Source organism: Ammodytes marinus, assembly GCF_949987685.1.
Source record: "Ammodytes marinus genome assembly, chromosome: 4".
NCBI lineage: Eukaryota > Metazoa > Chordata > Actinopteri > Uranoscopiformes > Ammodytidae > Ammodytes > Ammodytes marinus.
This window is the reverse complement of record NC_137233.1, coordinates 6,969,098-6,989,793: the sequence shown is the minus strand read 5'-3', so window position 1 is coordinate 6,989,793 and position 20,696 is coordinate 6,969,098. Positions and strand designations below refer to the sequence as shown.

The following is a 20,696-nucleotide window of genomic DNA, read 5'->3' as shown; positions in this document are numbered from 1 at the left end:
GATAATAATGGCAATAATATGATAACAGAACTGGATGAGGAAAAAAAAGGCATTGTTGTTGTTGGAGGCTCTTCTCTTACTGTATAATCAAAGGAAAGAAGCAAATAATTGAAAGTCCCAAAATGTTTTCCCTTTTATACAAATGAAATCATACTAAAACATCTCAGGGAGAGGAGGCTGGAACACACTAAACACAATAACAGTATGCTGCTGTGCTATATACACTTAAAGGCATTTGTCATGACTTTAATTGTATTGCACAAGAAAAATAAAGTTGAATAAAACTTTCATCAGTCAGAATCCAATTCCTTTGCTGAAATACACGGCGATCTATGTATGTTACCTAATTAATTAACTTAGTTTATATGTTATCTACTTTATAATGTAGAAACTGTTCAACAGTTTGCTAACAAAATAACAACCCCCAATTAAATAATGCTGTCTCCAACTCTCTCCACCTCTCTCTCATGTGTTAGATGCTCACGAAAAACCTTTTAATGTTGTAACGCTGTCTCGTTGTGTATTGTACAGAAATACAGAAATTGTTTGTATCCAACTGCACGCAGTAAACAACCAATATCAGGACAAAAGTCTGTCTCCTGGAAGTTGCATTGTGTTAATTGACTTAGTAACTCTGAACTCAACCAAAATCTTTATACCATGTTAAAACACGTCTTCATTAGCCCATTTGCTTTGGGCACTTTGACTTTTTCAGCTTGTGCCCCTTATTCCAACTGTTTACAGTTTTAGGGCATGAATGCTAAGACTAGTGGATAGACTGGTAGACTTTTTGATGTTGTTGAATAAACTAAAAAAGGACATTGGTCTATTGATGTATCAAGTGCCTGGTACTAAAGGAATAATTAATTAATCAATTACTTTATCTAAAGAAAAAGTATCCTTAATGAAAAATTTTTCTTTCGTCAGGAGATAGAATACCAAACATTTGTTGCAAACAGCTTCTGAAATGAAAAAAACTTTTTTTACATTTTAAATTATTTACAACATTATCACAATCAAATGTTTGTTTGTTTATCAGAAACAACACGTCATCATTTGTCTTTTTCCTTGAGCATAATTCATTACTTTGCAGCATGGGCGTTACTGTGGTAATACCCTCAAAACCGCCAGTGTCCCTTTGATCCTCAGAAAATACTGTATGTGTTATAAAGCAAGGTTTTGTAAATAACTTGGGAAAGGGTACTGAGGGCTTTATGGTTTGTTGTGTGTGTTTATGGTGGAAAAAGACCAGGCATGTGTGAGATAGATACAGTAGTTGAGGGACAGGTTTCCGTCAACAACACAACAAGAACAACAACACAACAGACCAGGGACAACACATCGGTGACAGTGACAGACAGAGTGAAGAGGCGACATGTTCTACCCTAACATGGCTGCGGGTAAAACCTGGGCCAAACGCTTCTTCTCTCTTTGTCTCAGTTTATCAAATGCCCTTGAACTCTACACTGAATTAGCCCTGCACATTACATCAGCAGCAAAGTGTGCAGATTTTTAAAGAAGGCTGAGATCAATTCAAAGCAGGGGGATGGAGGATTTTTTACATTTGACCCAGAGATTACACCACACCATTGAAGGAAAAAGATGAAGAAAAAGGAGTGAGAGGGGGGGGAAGAGAGAGAGAGAGGGAAAGATATGGTTTGGTTACCTTTAATCTGGTTGCTCTCCATATTGCCATCTTGCATTTTACCTATGATGGAGACATACAAGACAATAACGACAAAAATAACCAAGGAACACAAGTCAACAGAGTATCACAGAGACAACATACAAAGTGGGAACCAAAGTCACACAGGGAGATAGGAAAATGACTTTTAATACAACGTCTTCCTGACAATTACATACAAAGGCTTGTGGTATGTAAGTGATGTAATGTGGGTAGAAGCTACGGCTACTGGCAAGGAGCTATTAAAACAATATTTAATTGAGAGTTTACGTCAATAACAGCAATACAGTATTCTGTAGTGTGCAGAGGAGAGTTATAGGTTTAAAAATACTAAATTGTATTGCATTAGCAAATAATCGACAATTGGAAATGCTTACTGGGTCATACTGAAACAAAGATATTTTGACATTATAATATATCGTGTGTGACATAGTAAAATACTGCACTTCAAAAATAAGCTGCACACTGTCTGCACACTCATAGGTGATAGGTGATTCCGCACATTATCAGAGTCAAATTGCCAGGGTATAAAATGAGATATTAAGACATAGATCAGATACAGTATTACACTGAACACTGACAGTGGCGGAGAGTAAAACACACACACACACACACACACACACACACACACACACACACACAGAGACACACAACACAAGAGATAGCATGCATAAGAAGAACATTCAGAAAAACACATGCAAGATCACACACAGGGAAGCAGTGTGGAGATGTGAACAATACAGAGAGAGAGAGAGAGAGAGAGAGAGAGAGAGAGAGAGAGAGAGAGAGAGAGAGAGAGAGAGAGAGAGAGAGAGAGAGAGAAAGAGAGCCTATAGGAAAAGCCTCCCACACGGTGAAGTTACATAAGAACAACTGGAGGGAAATCGAAATCTAAGTTCAGGGAGGCTACATTTAGTATTTAATATGCTTATGTTGTCTGCTTACACAAGGTGCGGATTAATATACATACGTGCGTAACAATCAAACAACATTGTTAACTTGCTGGTATTTTAATTAAACTGCTTAGAGCGTTCTCAGAAGAACCGATACTGAATATGTAATTTTGCAAACTGATAGAACGTAAAGCGTTTCAAGATAAACAAGAGTCCTGTGCTTTCAAACCAAATGTACACACAATGTTTAGAAAACAAAATATTATAATTAAGAAAGCATTTGTCATGCACTGGAGCGTTGATCCCATTATCTACCCAAGGCTATAATTAAAGAGATATGCACTATTTGTCTCATTGGAAGGCAGAATAGAACTTCAGAAATCAGTCTCTCGATGACTTGCATGCAAATATCACAAAAAGAAATCAGAACTCAGATTGCACCCAGGACCAGATTCTCTCAGAATTCTAAGCATGTCTATGGAAAATAACCGTCCCATTTCACCTCCACTTCCACATTAGCCAGTTCCCTGGAGTCACAATAAAGCTGAAGATGACAAATTGCCCTGTACCAGCCCAGGACAGCACAAGGTCATCATTACAGTGCAAATCGGGCCCCTCCTGCCCTGAGTAGAAACATTTTGTGGCTGCTCTCCAAGGGAGACAAAAGATAAGAGAACCCAGTACGACAATGAATGAAGTTAATCTCTTTCATTTTGATAAACTAACAAATAAATGGAGGATTTGATCTCAGAGGGCAACCGACTTAAGGAGATAGGCCTACAGTAGCATTTTGCCACCATACCTCAGCAAGTATCTGGTCTACTCTCATGAATATAAATAAATATAGCAAAAAAGATGTATTACACAGCCAAAAAATATAATAGCCCAACAGCACAATTTAAAAGAATATTTCTACATTTAGCAGATGCATTTATTTACTTATTGTTATGGTTTTGAAGTCTATGTATGGTAAATATATGGTAAATAGCAGCTGGTTAGCTTAGCATAAAGACAGAATAAATAGCCAGCATGGCTCGGTCCAACAGCGACAAATCCGCCTACCATCACTTTTAAAGCTCACTACTTAACACATCATATCTAGTGCGTTCTACTTAAACCGTACACTGACACTTTGTGGGGTTTATGTGTTAAGCTATTTATACTGCCGGGGGCAGCGATATTAATCTTCTTATTTGACTCTCAGCAAGTAAGGGAATAAGTGTATTTCCCAAAATGTCAGACTTTCCTTTTGAAGACATCCAACTTCAAGCGTTGCAAGACTTCACAAACGTTATCCTTGCTTTCCTTCACAAATCTTTTTCTTGAATGAATATAAATACTCGAATGGTTTTCACTACTTCTAAGTTCTTAGCATATCACGGACCTAATGAGTTTTATATGATTTAGTTTTCATTTAAAGTTGAAACCCCAAAAAAGTAAATAATCCCAAATCAGTTCACATTTTTCAAAGAGCAATGTAGTGTATATACGTTAAAAAAACATCGCAAGACCAAAGATAGCATAAATACCATTAAATATATCCAATAGCCTAATTTCTACAACTATGGAAGACATGCATTGACAAAATGGACACAAAAGGGTCTGACATAAATGGAAGAAAGAGTATAGCAGTGCAGGGGATGAGCACCCAATGATAGGAGGCAGCGGGACAATGGGGATGGTAGGAGGAGTCAAAAGTCACAACAGAAAGAGGTCAGAGATCAGAGGTTTGGTCAACCTACCATTAATTAGGCTGGCACTGCCAGGGGCATTTAAGCCTGCAGCCCCATCCGTGGCTATAGTTGCGATGGGGTGGATAGGGGGATGGGAGCAGTCTAGCCAGTAACAATGAAGGCCGAACATGATGAACGAAAAACACACGCACGCGCCCACACACACCCACACACACATGTGCATACACAAGACAATGAACAGAAATAACATGGTTATAGCACATTTAAGAGATACAGCATATATAGACTGTGTAAGTCCAGTGTTGTGATCAGTGTGGATCAAAATAGTTAATTATTTTTTAATGTATGTATGAAATCACGAATTTGATAGCAAAGCGATCTTATCATATCAATGTAATGTAACGTGGACGAACATGAAACAAAATCTGAACATAAAATATATGAAAATACAAGATAATGTGAAACCAGAATAACGAAAAAGACAAAACCTAATGTAGATTTTACACAGATTTTTTTAATATAACGAATATACTATGTAGAATCTTGCTTGTATAGTAAATCATATGGATTATGTAACATTAGGATAAGATGTATTACATATCCTGCACTTTTTTTTCCGTGGTCTTTGATTTTGTTAAATTGTTGCAATATGAAGTTAATGTAAACCATGTTATTCGTGTAATATTGTTTAGCATCACAAAAGAAGAGCATTTAAAAACAAATATGCTAAAAGGTGTTGCATAGCCAATCAGAAATTAAACTCTCCTGCAAAGTAAACAAAGGGAAAAAGGGGCAAGCAAGGGGAAAACACACGTGCCAACCAGTGAAGTGACGGAGCGTATAAACTTTACTAGTATAAATGTATGAGACAGTAATTGGCCTCTTTAATAGCACTATGTGAGTGTTTACTTGTTTGTATTTGGTGGTGTTGCTGTCTTTTATTTATTGTTGTTAAAAGATGTTTAAATTTGGATAATGTGAACCTTCAATGAGTCACAGGCGTAGATTTGGGAGTATGATGTATGGTCATAAAAAATTCAACCAGCAGCGCTCTAAATCTTTAGCTTTGAATTAAGGATGATCAAGGACCATAAAGGCTTTTTCAGACAGTGTAAAATAGAATTGAGATAGATCAATGACTGCTTCCCAAGGCCCATATTATGTGTTACACTGTACATTTTGTTGTAAATTGATCCCACACCTGTGATTATTTTTCATGGTTTGATCAATCTGATCAGATAAAATAAACCTAGGAAAATTCATATCAAAAGCATACTGTTGGAAGTACTACAATTACAGGTCAAAACTTGAACACATATCATATTTGCTAGTGTTCAAAACAGTGGAACTAAGTGTTATCCACAGGGGATGACATGTTTTATTGTTACCTTAAATCATGTGACAATGCTACTTTACTCTCTACTGCTAGTACGTGTGCTATAGACCTGCAAGGCTGTCGCTCTCATGTCATTGTTCTGTAATACAGAAATGAGATGAGTCTGACAGGCATTCAATACGTCTGTGAAGCGGGGCAGACGTTGAATGCTAGCCCGTTAGTCGCCTGAGTGCAGTGTTACAAGGTTAAAAGGGCAGAGGATTATGCATCGTGAAATGTGTCATCTTTCAACGCTCAAAAAGATGCGTGGTTGTGAGGAATTCATTCAGGGCAAGGGTGTTTGGCTACAGGAAAGGGTTGAGGAGTAACGGTGGTTCATTGATGATCATTAGGGGGGTCACTCCCAGGGGGTCAGAGAAAGGCGATACTTTACCTGTGTTCTGGAGTCCGTCTTCCACTGCCCCTCCTTCAAGGTGAATTGGCAAGGATAAGAGAGTAAGGACAATAATGCACCTGAACCCACAGAACCTGGATATTGCAGCTCAGCATGAAAAAAAAAAATACTTTTTCGAGGGTACGTTGCTGAGCAACACTGAAAAAAAAAAACCTCTGTACTCCTGAAACAACTGCAGAAAATCTTACATATCATGTTAACAGAAACAGATTATTGGATGATAAAATGATCTAACCTTTCTTTTCTTTCTTCTCCTCTTCCTCTGTACCGGCCCCCAGCAGGGTGAAGATGATTCCAGTCTGAGAGTTGACTCCGATAGCAGTAACCACCATGCGCCCTGACCCCTCCATCACATGGGTCCCTGAACAAAGGGCAACAGAGTGTTATACTGAGATATTACAGCTGGATTAGATATATTCTCAGGTTATGCTATACAAATATATATAAAAATATATGACTCTGCTCCATCTTTAACATCCACTGGAGTGACTTCCTCACCAACACTACAGTCCTGAAAGAGAGGGAGGTAAGCAGCACTGATGCTTGTAAGAAACACAACTACGATGGGCAGGACATGTCTCCAGAATTGAAGACCACCGCCTGCCCAAGATCGTGCTGTACTGAGAGCTTTCCTCTTGGCACCGGGCCGTAGTGGCCCTTAAGAAACGCTATAAAGGGGGCGTCCTTGGCTCAGTTGGTGGGGCATCCCCCCCATGGGCCTCGGCCAGCAGCGGACCCGTGTTCGATTCCAGCCAGTGGTCGTTCTCTGCATGTCACTCCCCTCTCTGCCCCATTTCAACTCTGTCTCTACACTGTCAATAAGAGCAAGGTAGGAAGAGGAAGGTCCGAGAAACCCAAAACTTAGACATAGACCAGACCCTAACCAGCAGGCTCTGTGGGCAGACTTGCCTGTCCCGGATCGGTCTCACCAACCAACGAGCCTGCAGTCCCAGTATGCAGGACCCTTCATAAATCTTCGTTAGCGAAGACAAGCCAAGAGAGACATTTCTGTAAACAGTGATATTCTTCAAAATGGCAAATTCTCTTTGAGAGTCTCTGCCGCAAAACTAATAAAGAAGGGTTTATTTACAACTTTTTGTTCATCTGTCTGAGGGAATACCACGACTGCAATTTATAATTCATTTGATTTTCACAATATATATACTCTTTAAGCAGCAGGGCGGACCAATTCTAAGCCTTATAGGAATTGGCAGGCACATCAAAATACGAAAAAACAACATACAAAATTTCCCTGAAGCTTTTGCGTTGGCCCTCAACATTATATGGTTCTGAGCGACTCAGGTGATAATAAAAAGTTATGATTATGAATTTCTATTTTTGTTATTCATATGAAGACAGTGGATGGAAGTAAACGTTGTGAGATTTGGCTAGTAGGTGTAACAAACCAACCAAACCAACACGTTTATTTTCTCAAGTTTTGGTCCACGATAACATATTTGCCCACTGCATGAAAATGCTAGAAATTGAATTGTGGGCTTTTTTTTGAGAGATTCATTAATGCTTTCTAATTTATAAAGATGGAAAAGAAAACAGCAAGTATTTTTATAAAGAAGGTCCATGTTGACAGTCTCATACTTAAATCCCCTCATCCGTTTACAAAACATCACACACAGGAAAAAGTAACTTTGAAATTGAAATGCAGTATACACCACATCCACAAGCTTGTAACATACCAGACAACAGCATTGGGTCCTTGTCCGCAGCCTTCCTGACGTGGTCGGACTCTCCTGTCAGTGAGGACTCGTCAATCTTCAAGTCATTTCCCTGGATCAACACTCCATCAGCAGGAAGCAGATCACCTGGGACAACGGAAATGGAGTTTCTATCAACAGTGGATCTATTTAAATGTATGGAATTGTTTGATATTGCCTTACACAACAAACATTTTATAATTGTATAAATGAATAGATTCATTAGAGCTTAACATGGGCCCACGCTAAAGTAAGGCAGAAGAGATTGTGAGCACTCTAGTGTATTCTTGGTAAAAGATGGCAATGGGGAGATTATGGTAGCATGTTTCTCTGGTCTGAAGCCATTTTATTCCTCAAAATTAACATACTGCAGTTTAACTGTTTTTTGAATTGTTGAAGGTGGACTTCATAACTTTAATCTCTCGCTGGAAATCAGGTGGAAATGGATTTGTTAGCTACTGTACCGTGAAAATCATTGCACACAGAACATCGGAGAAGCCAGTGGGCACGTCCAACCAACAGAGAGTTAGCATGACAGAATACCTTGCACAAAAGTGCCATTTACACTTTTTAACCTTGAAAAAGATAAAGCTAAAACGAAAAAAAAAAAAATATTGTGAATATGTGCCTGTGTTTTGGGGCAACGGTATGTGTACATAGCATAGAGGGAGAGAGGTTGTGATGCTGGATGCATCTTGCAGTTCATGCTTGAGCCTTCTCTCCTCCAAGTTTTCCATTTCAAAGCTCTGTCAACTACACACAGTGTTTCCCCTACCATTGTACAGGCCTGGCGGGGCCGCCAGGCCAACGGGACCCCCCGCCAGGCCAACAGCAGCCTAACTTTAAAAAAAAAAAAAAAAAAAAAAAAAAAATTATTATCAATTTTTCATTGATTCCGTAATAATAATATGCGAGCGTCTGCGCGGCACTGTCGGTCTACCCCTCGTGTGCGCCTGTCTTTACAACCTCTCGTTTGATCATCCCATCAGCTGATCTGTGTGTCTGCGTGTGTGTATGTGTGTCTGAGCGCGGCGCGATGCGCGTGTGTATTCGGTGCGGGTGCGCACTTGTTAAAACACGGAAGACAATGAGCAGGAGCATGACTAGCAAGCAAACGTTGAACTAGTGGCGAAAATAAAACCAGCGCCTGCTCTATGGAGATACTAAGGACTCAGTAACAGGGACGTTGAACAGGAAAAAGTGCTGCGCAAAGTTTAGAAAGTTAAAATCGCTACGTCGCCGTGGCAACACAACCAATCTGTATCAACAGCTGAGACAGCGCTGAAAAAAACGGCATGCACTCGTTTCAGTAAGTTTACCGAAGTGCCACACTGCTACTGCCTTTGACATTCTCAGAAAAGCATTCATTTATTTTCAAGGGACATATTAATTTATTTATTGTTTTAACTGTCAAGTTATCTTGAAAACAGCAGGCTATTGTAGGCCTACAAGCTTTATGTTTTTGTATTTTCAATGCTACTTTATTTGTATGTTTTAAATTGAGAAATAGGCTAGATGAAATATAATGGTCGGAATAGGGAATTTGCCTTATGTAGCACACATGTTGATAGGCTAATCATGATGTGTAGCCTATGTTAATTCATTTATTTTCAACAAGGCTATTTGCATTAAAAAAAAATAAAGAACATTTTTCAATAGGCTAGCTTCAAGGTGAGGTGATTCAGATTATTCCAGAAATGAGTCTAAACAGGACCTGTCTATATTAGATCTTAGTGTTTATTGTTTTTTTATTGAAATCCATGTGTTTTTCTTCAATAGTTTACGTGGCTTGTGTCTCCAAATTATTACAGAAAATAGTTATAGGCAGGGCATATGTTGTTTACAGAGCACAGAATTAATCAGATTCCGCCTCTCAAAGTGCACCAGATTGATGCATTTAACTTTAAAAAGGATAAGGTTTCTTCTGCAGGGGCATGCCCCCAGACCCCCCTAGAAGGTCCATTCTCACCCAGCAGGATCTAAAAATCCTGTGAGAAACACCACATGTACAAACGTACTGAATGTGAAAGCATAACCCTATGCCCTAATTTTTAACAGGCTGTCAAAAGAGGCTCATCCCAAATGGGGTTCGTTTTGGTCAATTTCTTCTAGAAATTTGGTACGCACGCGGCATGCATACTCTTTATCAGCTCTTACCACCGGGCCTAAAAAAAATTCTAGGGGAAACACTGTACACATTTGCACCAAAGATATTAAATACATGAACTATTTCTCACACCTACCGTATTTGATCTGTGCGATATCCCCCACCACTATGTCAGCCACGGGCAGCTGTATGACCTGGCTACCGCGGACCACCTGGAATTTCTGCTCCTGCTCAATGCGGCTTTGCAATCCTCGGAACTGTTTTTCCTTGGACCAATCGTTGAAGGCCGTCACCAGCACAACACACACCACGGACAACAGGATAGCTGCGCCCTCGATCCAGCCGGCGTCCGCCTCGCCTTCGTCCTCTACCCCACCTGCCGCCGCGCCACAGGCTACGGTGTGGTGACAGTGACAAGAGGAAGAGGAAACAATTAAATAGCTGTTACAAGTTTGTATTCATTTTACAAGCACAAAGAATAGCGTGCTCTTACAACAGAAATGTACACACTGAATATAAATGTTTCCTGCTCATGTACAGTATGAACACTTCATAACAAAAGCTGAAAAGCTGTGGACGAAGATGGCTTAGTTTGTGTGTGAGTGAGTGAGTGAGTGTGTGTGTGTGTGTGTGTGTGTGTGTGTGTGTGTGTGTTTGTGTTTGTATATATAAATAGAGACAGCTCTATGTGGTGTTTATGTCTATATTTTTGTCAGAATTATGAGTAAGAATTTTGTATTAGAAGAATAGTTTAGTCTTTGTCTTAAAATGTCCTATGTCTTATTTTGTCTTGTTTACAGTGTATTGTAATGTGTATGATGTATATTAATTATTGCATTGTGCTATTGTCGTAAGGACCTCAGGCAGAATAGCTGATGTAATCGTAAGCTAACGAGGACCCTAAATAAGCAACCAAACATATGAGCTACTTCTCTGCTAATGTAAAATGTTTGCAGTCTAATAGACAACTATGAAATGAAATGAACTCAGACCGAAGTGACCTTCAGAGAATTCTCTTCTCCTCGCATCTTCATTCATTTGCTCCATTTCGAATGAATGCCCTGCAGTCCACTGGCTGTGCACTCACAGATTGTGTTCTATTTAGGGATGAAACCAGGCCTATTCCCAGTCATCCTCTTGCTGCTTCATTTAATACTCTGGTAGCCCTACATTCCTGGCTAGCTGACTTTAAAATTGCTTGGTTGGATGGTTTCTTTTGGACTATAAAACACTAACAGCCCGGAGATCCCGCATTATATGCATTACATATACAGGTTTTAGTTAGTTAGAACTAATGTACTTCCTTCAAGATTAAGCAGCCATATATCCAGACTCGATTGAAGCAATTGTCAAAAAAATAAAAAAATAAAATGTATTACCATCCATTTATTAATAACCAATATTATATAAGGCACTATACAAGAGTGAAACAGCATAAACATGTAATGGGACGATTTCAGCATGGACATACAGTAGAGTAGAGAGTCGTGCAGTGTAGTAGCTGTACATGGTTCTGATTGTACAGTTCTTAGTTTCTGACTTGTTAAAGCATATGTATTCCCAAACTGTGCTCTTGTCTCTCGCACAGAAAGACACAAGCAATGATTTGGAAATGTGGAGCTCTCCATGGTGCTGAAGTACAAATAAATGCAGCCCGACATCCAAGCTAAGTAAAAGCACAAAAAAAAATGTAAATAATGTATCCAAGTGAGACACTTTAAATAATGGGACATACAGTAGATGGATATATAAATGTCTGAACGTTTCAAAGGCAGTGTAACAAATGTTTTTTGGACAGTACTCAACCAGTTTGTATGTATACTTATAGTATTTTTCTTAGTATATTTCAGGGTTTTGTTTACTTGCTTATTGAGGTTTTGATACACCTGCAATTAAGAGCCTCCTCATTCAGCCGCAGCCAGGCTGTTTCATATGTAAATGAGAATGAAGTCTTCCCACCACATTCTATTTCTGGACTGTTTAGCTTTTTTTTGACATATTAATAACCAAAACAGTAAACCAGAAGTGGGTGATTTGTGTGCTTGTTTGTATATAGCTACTGTGATATTTACTATAATGAAATCTTCTACAGTTCATACATATTCTATTAGATCCAATTGTATGGGTATTTGATTGATATTTTTCGTCTACAGTTAAAATGAACTTTTTTGTATTTAAACATGCATACTCATTATTGCTAATGACTTCCAGTTAGGTTCCCTGTCATTATGTCACATTTATGTTAAGGGTTTCCCAAGACAGTACAGTCAGCTGTTAGATATCATGCCATATATCATTGTTACTCTTTTCTTTTACTCTTGAATTTTTTTATGGGTCTCAAACAATACATTTAAGTTGGGCTCTTGTTTCTGAATGCCACTCTAAGGCCTTCTTCACGCTGCCAGCCCAAATCGGATTTTTGTCATATCCAGATTGATTTTATTTAGTCTGAACAGTGCAACTAAAAATCTCTGAAAATATCCTTATATCCCTATGGACTGTTGTCTGTCTCGCCCTTGTAACATACATAACTATCCTTTCTGTGTTTTTCTGAAGAGGGTGATTTAAAGTGATATGAATTCATATCTTTCTGAATAGCTGTGCTGGTCATATTCAGTTCAATTCATAAGCTTATGACACTGAGGTTGCATTCGTTTAAAGTGCCATACAATCATATGTATTCATATCATTCAAATATGAGAAGAAATTTGGATATTGGCTCCTTTTATGCCTTAAGTTGTAAAGCTTAATTATATATCTGCAGATGGAGGCCGTTATAAGCACAATGATTCCTTTGGCACTTATTTGCTTCACTTCTGAGCGATGTGGCTCAAAGAAGCTAACTATGAAAGGAAAAGTACTGATTATAATTGAAAATAAAATTCCTAATTAACCCATACCTTTTACAGCCAAACTATTTGGTTGGCTGAGTAAATCGTTTATTTACTCAGTCGTTAATTCTCTCCTAATATTAACCAACCAACTAAAAAATGAATTTACTCAAAAATGATTTGATTAACTGTCCATGCAAGTAAGACATGGCAACTATTTCTTCTTTCTATGGTTTTTCTACCTTTTTAAACCCCTTAAAGTGATGACTAGTCCCTTTGGCAGGGTAACTGCATTCCATAATGGTGATAATACTGGGAGCAATGACTGATGTGGCTGACTCAGCACCTCGTTATGGTCTCTGTCTTCATTTCCTGTTTCATGGCCCACGGGGCTGATGTATGGGCGAGGTTATTTCACTACTCAACACTTCATTAACCTTCCCGGTATCTTTTATGCGCACATTTAACACGTTCATAATATACACACACACACGCACACAAACACACACGCACACACATACAAAATATGCCAATGTACAATGGCTCCCTTGATCCCATGAGGCAGGTCTCACTTAGTTTGTGACCCGCCTCACTAATTAAAAGTATGAGTGCATGCGTATAGGTTTCAGTGTGTCAGCGAGTGTCAGTTATGTCAGATAAAGTGATGGTCAGTGGGCCAATGCAATTATAACCCTTTGCTGTCCACAGCAATAGTGATGATACCAGAGATAACGGTTCAAAATAAGTGTGTGTGTGTGTGTGTGTGTGTGTGTGTGAGTGTGTGTGTGTGTGTGTGTGTGTGTGTGTGTGTGTGTGTGTGTGTGTGTGTGTGCTACGCTTGGAGTCTTTATAGTCAAATGTTGGCAGATGTCTAAAGATCTCGAAATAAATGACGAGAGCAGATTCAGAGGAAGAAATGTCTCAAGAGCTGTATCACTCACACTCTCCACCGCCGCCGCCCTCTCCAGGAGGGTGGTAGAAGGAGAGCCCCAGGGAGATCAGGGCAGCCAGCTCCAGGATGATGAGGGTGACATCTTGCAGGGCCTCCCATACCAGCTGCAGGAAGGTTTTTGGCTTCTTTGGAGGTATCAAGTTTTTACCAAATATTTCTTTTCTTTTGTCCAGGTCAGTTGTGGCACCAGCAAGTCCTGAGAGAGGAAGACACGGAAAGAGAAGGAGAATTTAGGGAGATTCATTGATTGTAAATTACAACACTGTACAATGATCAACCGTGTGTTTGGGAAAGTCTTAACTGACACTGAGTTCCATATTGTATATAAAAGTCAACATTACAGTTACAAACCACAATCCGCTTTATTGATGCATGTTAAAAAATGTATTTAAAAAAGCTTTTAAATGCACAGCTGAAAACTGTGGGTGACACTACAGTTTTAATTGGTAACAGCAATGATCTACAGTCAGTTTTGTACTGTAAACAATCGTTTTTTTAGTAACTTTACTTCCTGCCTTTCTTATTCTCAATCCTCACATTCACTCCACACACAAACCATCTGTAATTACCAGTTTGAGTCATAGTGGGCCACAGCACTGCATATCTTACATAATTCTGCTCGGGAGATGAAGACACTTGTGCTCTAACCTCATCCACCTCCTCATACACCATGAACTATTGTACATGAATATCTTTGGCTCTCTTATCTGAAGAACTTTTCTATTGGCTTAAGGCACAATTTACTTGTAGAATACTTTCCAGAAAATGATCCTTATACACTAGCTCATAAATTAAAGATACAATCAGATGTAGTGCTTTCACAGGAGCAACAGTTAAACTTCATAATCCAAAGACCAATTCCACAGAAGAGAAGCATTGTCTGTTTTTCAAATATTTCATTAAAAGATGAGTCATGTAAGTTTTACGTTTGGATGATTTAGAATCAAAAAACATTATGTTCTGAGCATGTCAAATCAAACTTTATCTATATAGCACTTTTCATACTAAAAACAGTTATGAAAAAAGTGCTTAACATAACAAAAAAAGCTATAACCCCATTATCCACAAACAGAGAAGTACCTTTGTACTTAATGAAAACACATAATAACCCTAACTCATTCAGGAAACACCAGAGACTGAACTGTGCGTTATAGTCCACGCATTGTTGAATATGGAATATTCAAGGTTGGGCATATGGTTCTCATGCTGGGGCTGATCCAGTATCTTTATCCTGCTCTCAAAATCTTAACAAAGGAATTTCAAAATGTAGTCTATTTTGTCTTAATTATTCATAATTCAATGAAGTCATATTTATAAATTAAATTTGATTATTAGTATTAAAAGCTCCAAATAATGTTGATTATCACAGATTATGTTTATAGTGTAGCCATTAAACATTTAACACAATCTAAATTGTCAGAATGCAGATTCAAATTGCCTGAGAGGAATCCATTTTAAAATGTTTACAGCTACACCAGGACTCTGCACTGGTGTGTAAAACTGCTGTGAACTGGAAACTATCTACATCAAACCTTCACAGAGATATGGAGGTAGCAATAATTGTACTTACAACAATGCAAATGTATGGCCCAAATTTCAAGATTAAAATATTTTTAATCATATTTTTAATAGTATTGGTATATATTTGGCTGCTTTTCAATGTACAGTGGTGCGAGAATCTGGTTGCAGAGCGCACACACAAAGCACAGTGTGTATTCCCCATTTCTCTCTCTCTCTCTGTCTCTCTCCCTCACAACCCCAGACATTACCACAGCATTATGTCATGCATGGTGCGTCACTGGGTCTCCCAGAAGTGGCACTGATAACATCACTGCTGCATGACACTGTTTCATATGTGAATGTGTTTGACTGTGATGTGAATTATTAACATCTGCAGAATATGTACTGTGGACTGATCAGCATATACATATAGAATATAAGTTAAACAAATGTTTCGGTATTGTAAAAATGAGAGAAAATGGAGGCTTTTAAAAAAATACAGAGCAACATAGTGGAAGAAGGAGAGGACAGAAAGAGGGCAGGCATAAAGGAGAACAATCCCTGCTCCAACATAGTAGAATGCCCTGGTTACAAATAAATCAGTCTATAAATAGCCTCATTATCCATTCTCTTTTAATTGTCTCTACGAGAAGACCTAGCATGCTCACTCATTGATCTCCACAGCAGCCTGCATCGCATCACACACAACCATGTCTGTGGGTACGTGTGTTTTGTGTGTGTGTGCATGGTTCTGTGAGTCATGACCGCCTGCACGTGCTCAGTGTGTGTTTAATAAGCATGCCTGCAGTTGCTTGCACTATCACACGACACATGGTAAAACTAGAGCTCCCCTTTCAGGCGTAAGCCAGTTCTAGTTGGTGAGATAAACACACACGCACACACACACACACACACACATATGCACACTGCACATTTACATATCCATATTCAGCCTTAGCCTTGCACATCAAATACAACATATACTCTTATTTCTGCCTAATAATGCATCCCCATAATTCGTAAAAACAAAAGCATATGCTTATCATCCTACTCCACGTCTTGCATCTGTCCAGAGGCAGGGGAGCTAGTAATTGCATGTAAATTAACTATTCAGCATAAGGGCAGCAATAATTTCACATTTACATGCAATATACTGCATATGCTCATCCATTTCTGACACGTGAATGTACTCATGTGAGATGTAGCATCAGTTCAGAATATCATAATATCATTTAAAATCTTTACAGGTTTTAACTGTGTCCTCCTTAAATGCCCTTGAGCTGCGAGCTATGCTTCAATCAATCTCCCTAATTATTAAATACTCCTTGCTTCCTGGAAAATCCTGCTACATTATTATTGCTTCCTGGATCGCTGATTGCAATGCTGCTAGAGATTCATTTGCAAGATTATCAAATTTGCAGACTAAATACTGTCAGCCCACCTTACTGCACTGGCAGTAGATTTTGAGGAGGCTGTGAGAGGGCAGGAAAATCTGTGGCTATACACAGATGAGTCAGAACAATGAAGGGTGATTGAAGTCTTTGTGCTTGAGTTCATTACCAAGAAGTGGAGCCTGAACAGATGTAACACTAGATGTAATTTCCAAATGCACATGGACAATATGTGGGAATAGATAAGGACATATTACTAAGTACGTATAGTGGGTAATTTATTCAATCAATGCTCATTTTAAAAGTTTATATTAAGGTCCAAAAGGTAAAAGTGATATGCAAAGGAAATTTGACTCCACCTACGAAAAATTAGCTTAGATATGATGCAGCATTAGTGTTAAATTGCAGTTCCGTTTTTTATATCCTCAGACAACTTTTTAAAACACAGGGGGCATCCGAGTGACTCAGCAGATAAAGTCTTGTTGTACCATAAATGCATCCGGTGTTCTAATGTGTTCATGAATTTGGTTTCATGCCATCAAATCAATCATGAAAAGGATGCAACAAAAGATCAGAAGGGCTACTTTGGCCATCTCGGTCAAAAAAAAAGATGCCCCTACTTCCGTAATTCAGAGGACAAGGTGACTGTAAGAATCCTATTAGCTGTTAGATTATTTTCGAAACCTCATTGTGAAGTTTGGCATAGTGTCAAAACTAATGTAATTATACTACTATATCATTAAAATTCCATGATTGGAGTTTAGCTGCACCTTAAGATTGCTTTCTCTATCAATGAATATGCCCATTCCTTTTCTGATTTATCATACTGTATATCACTTTCCCTATAAAATGTTAAAAAAGGTGAAAAAGTACTTCCATTTTCTGAGCTTTTTTGTAGGACAAACTATGCAACATTTGAATATATTTTATGATGCTGAAACCAAATAATCTCATATATCACTTGCTGTTGTCAATACATTTCCTGTCAACTGAGAAATTGTTGGACTAGACATTCTTTGTAACCTGAGGAAGATAAAACTTTTTCTCCTCTTTTGCAATGTCCTACTCTATAATGTATGACTAGTAATGCACTGATCCGTCGAACACAGCAGGATCAGTGACTCAAATCCGCTTTAACAAATGGTACCTTGCTAGCACTCTAAGTAGACAAGACAGGGACATGAAATGTATGAAAAAAATTAATTTGAGGAACATGATGGCATATTTTAACAGTTGGCCCTTTTTGTCTGTGCCTAAAATAGATCTCCATAGAAACACTATGCATCCCACTCGTAGGGTGAAAATAACCGTTAGAATAATGTGTGAATATATACTGTAAATAGGTGAGTGTCTTTTTTGTATGTGTGTTTTGTGACCAAGAGCATGCATGCACGTGTTAATGTGCACAGTTATGTTTGTTCCCACGAAGAAAACACAATCAATAATACAATGTCGCAATGACCTCCAAATGTCCTTGGGGGAAAAAATCATCACGTCATAGTAGCAGACAAATTACATTACAAATACGTATTTCTGTCTCCCTGCCTGTCCGTCTGAACCCCCCCCTCACAATACTGTGTGCCACAGTGTCCAAAACAAGTCACCATGGCAACAGGGTTCTACAATGAGCATGATCACCATCATCATAATGACGCAAAATATTGATGCTTTTTTTCCTGCAGCAAATCAATAGCCTCAACTTGTATCTTCAGCTTTCACCATTTTAAGAAGTGTGACTTAGGGAGTGATAAAAAGAGAGAGAGAGAATGAGATAGAAAGTGAGGGAGAGAGAGAAAGAAAAAGAGAGAATGAGATAGAAAGCGAGGGAGAGAGGGACAGAGAATGAGAGTAGGCAGGATGTAGAGTAACTCTATGAATAATAACCCATCAGCAGCTAAAAGGTAGATAATTATCATGCTCTTATTAGAAGATGGAGTGTTAGAGAAATGTGTCACAGTATCCTTGAGAATGACCTCCGTAAAATAGACACCATTTTATGCCATAAAAGAGCAGCAGTTTGTTACTGTGCGTACAAAGGCAGGATAACGTAGCAAGAGCATCAAAAGGCAGACGTTCTGAAGGACTTAAGTATGAAGATAATGTACATTGCTAAAATAAAATAAATGGCATAGATAGGAAGGAGTGGGATGGATAACAGAGTAAAACATTTAAACATTAAGCACAAACCTTTGTATGCTTTTTGTTTCATGCTATGAAGGTGGTGTGCTTGTGTCTGTTATGTAGGACAATGGGGGATAGAACAACCATGTACATTATTTTTGCGGTGCTAGTTCAGGGAAATAAAGAACTGGATGCTCTCACATTAGCCGTATACTTGTCCTTGTTTTACCTGTGTGACTATATCTTCCCTTGCACTTTCTCTTGTTATTCTTTTTTAAGAACATTGAGCAACTCTGGGTACCAGATTTGAATTCCTTCCTATATGCTTAAATACCTGGCCAATAAAGTTGATTAAGATTTTGTTTCCTTGTAATATACAGTATGTGCACAGATCATTTTGCATAATGCTTCATGGTTTACTGATAGTCAGATTCACCCCAAATGGTATTTAAAGCAAGCCATGTTGTATACAAACAAATCGTACACATATGAATGTAAAAAAGTATTTATGTTATTGCAATGCAATTCAATCTCTGGAGAAATTTTAATCCAAGTCACTGAAAAACAGTTTAGGTTTCAAGCGCTTGGCATGTAATCAAAACAGCTTCTTCAGTTTGAGACGATAGTGGAGAATAAAACTAAATTGAACAAATTATTCCTGTGAAGGGGTGGAAGAGTGGGAGCACCCAGCACAGCAGGTCCACCTACTGTTGAATAAAGAAGTAATTGAAGAAAGGAAGTCTTTTTTATCACTTAATCATGGTAGGGCTGGATGTTTTGGAGGAAAACACCAGGGAATTTACATGTGCAGCATTTAAAACAGCAGGAAAAGGGGTTTCTCAACCCCTGCCCCGTACTCAGGGAGTTGAAGCAGTTTTGTTTTTAGCGCTGTCTTATTTGGTTTTGTCTTTGCTTTAAAGATTGGTCTCTTTGATGAGTTTACAATGTGGTTATGCTATAGGCGGGCTCTCTCTATGAGGAAAACTTGATGTGACAAGTCTACCCCGCAGAAAAAGAGGCCAGAAGACATACTAAAACTGTATGTAAACAAACAACTGAAAAAATCCATTCTCTCATTTCATTAGGAGTCACAGGGTCACACTTGCACAACTACAGTGCATGCTTGCACGCACAAACACACATTATGAACTATCATTAATTCCCTACACACAGCCCCATCTAAAAGGTAATGGACTGGAAAGTGACACTGAGCAATTTCTGACTCCATCTTTCCCATCAGGCTTGTAGTGAATGTTCATATGATTGTACCACAATACATCCTATTATGGTATGTTTCTGCTTGTGTCGACAAAATGACAGATCAGTGTAATATTGCAGATGTCCTGTGTCCTAAAGCTAAGAAAACCGGGAACAAAATCAGCGGCAGATTTTCAAGTTTATCAGCCCAATGACAGCTCAGAGGACCTCCAGTCATGGTTGCTGCTTTTACAAGGAAATTACTTAAAAGGAATAATTCAGAGGTGGGGAGTACGGCACTATTTCTTAGTGCGTATCAGTTGCCAGGAAACCATTGGAGACTCAAGGAAGTTAGTGGTCCTGGCCCAGCACACCCCCCTTTGGTCAGCTCATCTTTGGCTTTTGCACACATCTTCCAAAGCTCTGATTTTGACAATGCTACAAACTGGCTATTAAAAACACCTTTTGGTCTTGGTATTGGAAGTTGTCTCAGAAGCCATTGTATCTCCTGGCCCTATTTCCTGAACTTAACAAACTTATCCCCATCAACACTTAAATGCCAGGGCACTACTTAACGGTTGCACAACAACCCAAATTAAATATATGTTGCTTTGCAGTAAATAAAGTATTGAATTGTGTGTGAGTGTACTATGTGTCTCTGTGTGTCTATGTGTGAGGGTTTGTGGGGGCAGCTGTACAAGTGGGTGAGTTTTTCTGTCACGCGTTGTGCTCTGACTCATGCGAGAGAGTGGAGTGAGAGAACACATAACTAAGCTCACAGCTCTCTCTCTCACACACACACACATACACACGAATACACATGG

General features: G+C 38.7%; 1 protein-coding gene across 11 annotated transcripts in view; it reads right to left on the bottom strand.

Annotated features, from left to right (window-relative positions):
• The window catches only part of atp2b2 (ATPase plasma membrane Ca2+ transporting 2), a gene marked incomplete at both ends in the record, with an annotated part of 61,800 nt that overhangs the window by 28,341 nt on the left and 12,763 nt on the right, over window positions 1-20,696 (bottom strand). For 2 of the 11 annotated variants that reach the window (XM_080026056.1, XM_080026050.1), the window contains 4 exons: window positions 6,297-6,422; window positions 7,756-7,881; window positions 10,017-10,274; window positions 13,662-13,859. In XM_080026056.1, the coding sequence (XP_079882182.1) occupies window positions 6,297-6,422; window positions 7,756-7,881; window positions 10,017-10,274; window positions 13,662-13,859 (708 nt within the window). Of the gene's footprint in view, window positions 1-1,666; window positions 1,709-4,319; window positions 4,413-6,040; window positions 6,074-6,296; window positions 6,423-7,755; window positions 7,882-10,016; window positions 10,275-13,652; window positions 13,860-20,696 lie in introns of all 11 variants that reach the window. The other 9 variants (XM_080026048.1, XM_080026052.1, XM_080026051.1 and 6 more) reach the window with 9 other exon arrangements.